At 46.3% G+C, this 7017-nt stretch overlaps 1 protein-coding gene across 1 annotated transcript; it reads right to left on the bottom strand.

The window, feature by feature from the left end:
- Positions 1-588: 588 nt before the first annotated feature.
- SAP18 (Sin3A associated protein 18) lies at positions 589-6460 on the bottom strand. The gene is made up of 4 exons (XM_074985387.1): positions 6327-6460; positions 6128-6237; positions 2782-2904; positions 589-1867 (listed from the first exon to the last, which is right to left on the bottom strand). Exons 1-4 carry the CDS (start codon positions 6396-6398, stop codon positions 1711-1713), a joined length of 462 nt encoding a protein of 153 aa, XP_074841488.1. The 5' UTR covers positions 6399-6460; the 3' UTR covers positions 589-1710.
- Positions 6461-7017: the final 557 nt, after the last annotated feature.

The raw sequence follows: 7017 nt of genomic DNA, 5'->3' as shown, positions 1-7017 counted from the left end.
CCCAACCTGTCAGGAGGCTGCCTGGAAAACCCACGCCTCCACCATATCCCATGGCACTCACTTTTGTGCTGCTCTCTGGCTGCCTCACTCCGAACGCAGTGTCTTGGCCAGCAGCACAGAAGCAAGGTTGGGAACCCCAAGACTCTCATACAAGAGCTTTGTGATCATCCTTTTCCCCTGACTTCTTTTTGGGTCCAGTCCCCCGCCCCCCATGGTTACAGCAGTGTGAAGTGTCACAAGTAAACATCTGTAACAGGAAAACTGAGAGCCTACAACTGTGAAATTGACCAAAAATCTTCCATAAATTTGATAGAATCCCATTTATTTTGAACTAGCAGACATACCCTGCTGTGCTTGGGTCCTTAAGCGAGATTTTTTGGTTTTGCTCTGAGCCCCACCCTACTCACCCCAGGGAGGTGGGAGAGGTCAGGCTGCTGATCCCAGCATGCCTATGGGCGGGGGGGGGAGTAAAGTTTCGGACATGGCTTCCAGGCCCCCCACCTGTCCTGAAGGAAGGGGTTGGAACAATCTTTGCAGAGATCATGGCTGAGTTTTAAAGTTGCCTACCTAGAGTTTGAGACACTGAAGTTCTTTCCAACTGAAATTTTATTATTAAAAAAGTCAACAGCAGCAGCTTACAGGAATTCAGAGTGAAAGGAGCAGGAAAAAGGATTTACTTTCTTCATATGCTTAACCAAGAGGCTTGACAAAGAATCTGAAGACTGAACTTTTGTGCTATATTAAGAAATACTCACTGTAAACTTTGCGCTTGGAAATTTAAGATTTTTAAATCTCTCACCAACTGACATATAATGCAGTGTATATAGTCTCAGATGAACTAGCTAATTAGTTTTGCCAATTTCTCTGCGATCTGAGAGCCTACATAAATTTAGATGATACCAAGTCTTTTCCTGAATCTCTTAAAAAGGAAAGACTTACCACTAAAGCAGACATTGTTTTGCAGGGAGGCTCAGTCACTACCATACCTTCACAGCAGAACACTACATTAACTGCATAAAAGGAGATAATTACAGGGTCATTTAGGGAAAGTTTCACCCCCTCATTTTAGAGTCCAGTACAATTTGTTGAAACCACTCCTGATGCTAACTATTTAAACACCTCTTACACAGACCTAATTTAATCTTTAAACACAGACACAAAATTTTGGATGACACAGCAACGTATTTGTCCCAAACATTACAGTTTCTAACAGAATAACAGCAGTGTGAAACGTTAGATTGTACATGCTGGGCTAATTGTAGTACTTTGGCTTTGACAATCATGCCAACCCAGTGCTGATCTGAATGCTGCATTAAAATTCCTCCCAGACACACTGACTTCACCCTGGGAATGTGTGTTGGGACCTTGGGACCATACTGTCCACCCCTGTCTGAAGCTGGAAACCCTGGAAGCCACCTTCCCCAAACAGAATAATAAGAATGCTTATATGCCGCTCATATTTTAGAAAGCTTGAAACACTGAACATTCCTACTTTTCAAGCCATAACTACAATGAAAGATTATAAAGCAGCCTAAAGATTAAATTTGTTTAGGAAAGAAAATTCAGAATTACAAGTAACCCATGCTTCAAAGACTTAAATGTGTTTCACATGTTCTTACTTGGCAATAAAATAAAAAAAGCCTGTTTCAAGCAGCAACTACTACCAATAGAAATATACGTGGACAGTTTTAAAGAAAGTGACACTGTCACTTAGTATGGTCTCATGCGTCCTGATGGAGGTGGTGCACGGTTTGGAGGCGTAATTGCTATATCCAAGTAGTCTCCAATCTGGAACTTCTGAGACTGCAGTGTCATGGAATCATCTGTGCCTTTTCTGCCTGACATTGTGCTCCCAATCTCCTTCACTCTGTAGGGAGGAAATGAAAAACAAATAAATAGAAGAAAATGGAAACTCATGTAAGGTCCTAATACAGGCCTTATATAAGCTTTAAGTTTTTCTCCCCCTCCCCTGCCCCAAAACCCTCTTCAACTAGTTGACTATGAAGATGGCACCCCTCACTCAATACACAGACTACGTCTACCCTAGACTTTTGTTGACAAAACTCAGCGCATGTGTGTGTTGACAGAAAATGCCATGTAGTTGTTCCAGGGGGCCCTTCTGTTGACAGAGCAGGTCAAAAGATCAATCTGCTTTTATGTGTAGACACGACCTGTCAGCAGAAGTTTTGTCAGAACATCGCTTCCAACGGTAACTTCTGTAGACAGATGCTTCTAGTGTAGACATAGTCACACTGTCTTCACTAGAGACGGAGCACAACTCAGCATCCAGAAATCATCTTAAACTTACATTAAATTTTAGCTCAGAGAAAACTGCCAGGTTAAAAGGGACAAGACTAGTAAGGAAAACACTAACGACAAAGCAAAACACATTCATTGCCCTATAACTGGTTGGTAACAAGTAAAGCCTATGTCACTGATGGGCATGCAACCGTTATGATTAAATCATCAGTCCTAAGATAATAAGCACTGATTAGAGAATCTAGTCACTCCCCATACCATCAGAGACGAACCCTTCATTGCAGTTACGCTTCCTGGATAATTGCCTATGAGGTGACAAGCAGATTAGGCAAACACTTGTTCATTGTTTTGGAAAGGAGTGGACAAAACCTTTTGAAGTATTGCATTCCCCATACAGTTTTCTATTTTTTTTTTTTAAATTAGGACTAGATTTCAGATGATATACTTCAGTGTTTATGAAAATCAGTTTACAGCTCTGCTGACTGAAATATTCCATGAAGCTGGACAAGGAGTGTCACTTACCTATAGCCAGGTCTCTTTAGTTCTGTAAAAACAATTGCAAAATTAAAGTGTGTGCCTTTCTTCCGTGCTTCTGGGTAGACCTCTTTCACTAAACTGGTCAACTCTTTTAAAGTTGCATCCATCCTAGATTTTAAAAAAGAAAGACAAATTACAAACATCTGGTTGTTCTTAAATATACAAAAATTTCAAACCTCATTTAAGACAAGTGACAAGTTTAACTAGGTACTATCACTTACAAAAACAGCATGGACACACAAAGAAACAGTTCACATTTCAGGAGCGTGGGGTTTTTATATACGTATGTATTCCTATGTACTATGCATTTCATGTTAGTCACTTCACAGACTTAAATAAGTATCCATTTTTAAATGATTTAATCTAAAAAACAGTTCTTCAAAACATTCTGAACATGTCACTCAAAACATGACAGCATAAGACATCAATTAAAAACAGTCTAATAGGCTTGGGTTCTAATCCTGGCTCAGCTACCAAGGTACTATTTTGATTATGAACTCCTCACAATAGGGATCCTCTGTCAATATACAGTTGTAACATGTCTACTGCACAGAAGCCAAGATCGCAGTCAGTACTTCTAATATAAAGTAAGAAGCTGTCATTTGAATTTTTTTTTTAAATATACACGCGCACACACAACAGAGAAAAAAAATCCAAAAAAGTTAACCTTATAATAAAATCATGGTTACTATCCTGAGAGACCAAATCACATTTACAGTCAAGGCTAAAGCCCTGAACATGGATGTTGCTAGACCGGAGTCCTGGGAGCGGGACCCCAATGGTAGAGGGGCTGGTGTCCAGCAACAGGGCGGTCATGGCTGGATCTGGTGTCCGGCTGCAGGGCCAGAGCTGGAGCCAGCACCAATATGGTCAGGGCTGGTGTCGGAGCTCAGCAGTTGGGCCAGAGGGCCTAAACCAGCATCTGGCAAGCCTGGAAAGCGCTGGCAACCATTTGTGACTAGTCCAGTCGTGAGTTTGCCAAACTTGGGAGGTCCAGCCTGTAGTAACAAGAGACCTGGAGAAAAAGGCTATATCTACACAGGCAGCTTCTGTCAACAGATGTCTCTGTCAGAAAAACCCCAGCAAAACTTCTGTCGACTTGCTAGCATCTACACACAAAAGCAGATCGAAAGAGCGCAGCCAGACTGACCAGCCCTCTGTCAACAGAACAGCTGACTGGAAGCTCTGCAAACAGGGCTGCCTAGGGAACCCGAAGTCCTCTCTGTCACCTGAAGCATCTACACAGGCACGCTGTCAACAAAATACTGCTGACAGGCACTATACCTAATCACTCAGCAAGTTTTGTTGACAAAAGCCCAGTTTTGTCATCAAAAACTGCCAGGGTAGATGCTGCCAAAGAAGTTTTAGACAAAGTTCAATCTTAAGTCAGGAGCAGCAAGACTAAACATAACTAAGTCTAACATTCTCCAAATGTTGAAGGGAAATAAAGTTTCTGAAGAGTAATTCTGGCAAGTTTTGGGCTAAACTAGTTTTCCAGATTACACTTAAGGGACTAAAAGCAGCTCATGAAGAACATTTGTTGCTACCTAACCCCAGAGATAACCCTTTCTCCACAATTCACAAAACATCACATGCAAACTACATATGTGAAAAACGCACAAAACATACCAGAAAAATTAAGAATACACTTTGTATACAATAGTTAGCATTTTGGAAAGACTTTTTGTAGTTTTCAGAAGACATGGAACTAAACTTAGGTCACTGCTGTATTTACAAAATTACAGCCCCATAGTTGCACCAATGGTAGCTTGCATAGCTGCTCTATACAGATGGAAGACAGCTCTTCTGCCAGCTTAACTAAAGCAGCTCCACAAGTGGCCACTGTGGACACATGTATCTCACTGACACAGTGCTGAGCACATGAACACTTATTCTGGAAAACATGTCACTTCAGGTTGTGTTTTGTTCATATACCTTTTCAACAGAAGTAAAAATGTTGGCGTGGCTTCACTTATTACTGGGAGCCAAAACAAACAGTTTGCAGGACAAAGTAGTGTTTAAATTAACTTTGGAATAAAGAATTTTAAATGCACAAGTATGTCATCATAAGATTTTTTTTGCATTGTGCATTCACACCAAATAATCTGAAAATAAGAATTCTGAAAAGCTGACACACATCAAATACAGATCTCAAGCAGCAATTCTTAAACTGTGACTCAGAACCCACAAGTGGCTCACCGCCGCATTTTAATGAAATCACAAGGACTGACTTAGACTTGTTGGGGTCAAACCCCAAGCCCCACCACGGGGGGCTGAAAGACACCTAAGAGCTTTGGTCCTGGACACAGGTTCAAATAAAAGCCCCAGTGCCCAGGACTGAAACTCTTCTGCTTCAGTTTTGGTTCACTCTGCTCAGGACAGTAGGGCTTTGGTCCACCAACCAGGGTCAAGTATTAATTTTTGTTCTCAGAAGGGGATCACAGTGCAGTAAAGTTTAAGAACTCAGATGGCTAGTAATAACCTCTACAGGTTGAGCCTCTCTAATTTGACATCCTCAGGACCTGACTGATGCCCAACAAGGGATCAATGTTATCTAACAGTATTACACACACTTCCACTGGGCTCTTAGAAGACATTAGGCTCTGTCTGGATTGCAGGCTTCTACCATGTCTTCTATTTTGTCTAAACTGCAGACTTCTGCTGACATTCCAGTCTTCCTCGTTCCATGAGAAAGAGATATCTCAGCAAAGGGGGGTTTCCTGACATTTGGCCTTTTGTGGACAGGCCAAGTGTCAGGAAAGCCTCTCCTGACAGAGCTGTCAGCAGGAGATACGCAAATACATAGGGCAATCTGTGTATTTTTGTGACAACGCTCAGCAATCTAGACACAGCCTTAGGAGTAAAATACAGCTAAATAACAGCACAGACAGAGAGCCGGGACTGGTGGTTGTGAACAAACTTTACAGGACCACAGAAAATTGACCAGAGCCCTGGTAAACAGTAATCCAGCTAAATAACAACATCTCGCAGGATTAGGGATGTTGCCGGACGAAAGAGGTTCCACCTGCAGTTAGCTGTTACCTAGGCTGGTCTGGGCTCCAATGGGAGCCAAAAGCCTGTCACTGCAGACGAGACGACGTCACCGCAGGACAGCAGCAGCCTTCTTCCTTCAGCGGCCGCCGCCAAGGGCGGGTGTGACTGACAACACCTACGCCCGCAACTGCCGCCCGAGGCCGCAGACCAACCCTAGGACTAAACCCAAGCCCAAGCCACGCCCGGCTGCCCAGGGTCTCTGCCTGGGCGGGCGCTGCGGAGGCCTCATGCCGCTGTAGGCCCAGCAACGCCGGGCAAGGGGGATAACGCGGCTCACCAGGTGTAGATCTGCAGCTCGCTGGAGGGCACGTTGCCGCGGGAGAACTCGTCCATGCGGTGGTGCCGCCCGTTGTTGGTGGTGAAGACCCTCAGCAGCAGCGGGCACGTCTGCGGGGGGAGCACAGGCCGTCAGCGTCAGCGTCAGCCCCAGCCCCGGCCCCGGCCCCGGCCCCGGCCCCGCCAGCGCCCCGCGATACCTTCTCCCTGTCGATGGGCTTCTCCGGCTCTTTCTTAATCTCCTCCTGCGTAACCCGCGACTCCACCGCCATCTTCGCTCCGGCCGGGCCAAGCACAACTACCCACAGGAACCCGGATGTCTCGGGAACGCGGTCAGTTAAACTCTCGCGAGAAAAGCGCGACGGCTCCGCCGGTGCAGCTAGGGAGGCGGGAAGCGCACGCGCACACATGGTCAGCCTGCGGGAGGCTCCGCGGCGCCGGCAGGCTTGGTTGTGCGCATGCGCAGTTGCCGGGGGCGGGCGGAGTGTGGGGGAAGGGCTCGAGCCGGGCGGTGGGGAGACTGGGATGGGCGGGGCGAGGCGGCTGAAACGACGCTCGCGGCCCAGTGCTTGTGTTGTTCGGCCGTGTCGGGCGCAGACTCCCCGAGCCCGTCACGGCTCCAGCGGGCGGGGAGCAGTGGCTGACCTCACCCCGAGGCAGCCGGAGAGCAGCCCGGGCGCTGCTGGGCTGCGGGCTGCGGATGGCGCACAGCTGCGACCCCCTCCAGGCTCCTGCTCAGCGCTGACCTAGGGCAGCCCCCGGGGTGGGAGCCCGGAGTGGTAATAGGCAGCCGGGACGGAGGTGAAGGGGAAAATGTCGCGTTTCTAGCTAGAATGTGCTAGTTTAGGGTCGGGGTTTGGCTGCAGTAGGGAATTAAGGCGACGTGTGCGC

Source organism: Carettochelys insculpta, chromosome 1, assembly GCF_033958435.1.
Source record: "Carettochelys insculpta isolate YL-2023 chromosome 1, ASM3395843v1, whole genome shotgun sequence".
Taxonomy (NCBI): Eukaryota; Metazoa; Chordata; order Testudines; family Carettochelyidae; genus Carettochelys; species Carettochelys insculpta.
This window is presented reverse-complemented; position numbering and strand designations above follow the sequence as displayed.

What these genes read in the sequence shown, in the direction of transcription:
- SAP18 (XM_074985387.1), bottom strand. Translation starts at nt 6,398, where the DNA reads ATGGCGGTGGAGTCGCGGGTTACGCAGGAGGAGATTAAGAAAGAGCCG. An exon ending in AGCCCATCGACAGGGAGAAG is followed by an intron (nt 6,238 to 6,326) that starts GTATCGCGGGGC and finishes CTCCCCCCGCAG; the next exon opens with ACGTGCCCGCTGCTGCTGAG. An exon ending in GAGCTGCAGATCTACACCTG is followed by an intron (nt 2,905 to 6,127) that starts GTGAGCCGCGTT and finishes TTTAAAATCTAG; the next exon opens with GATGGATGCAACTTTAAAAG.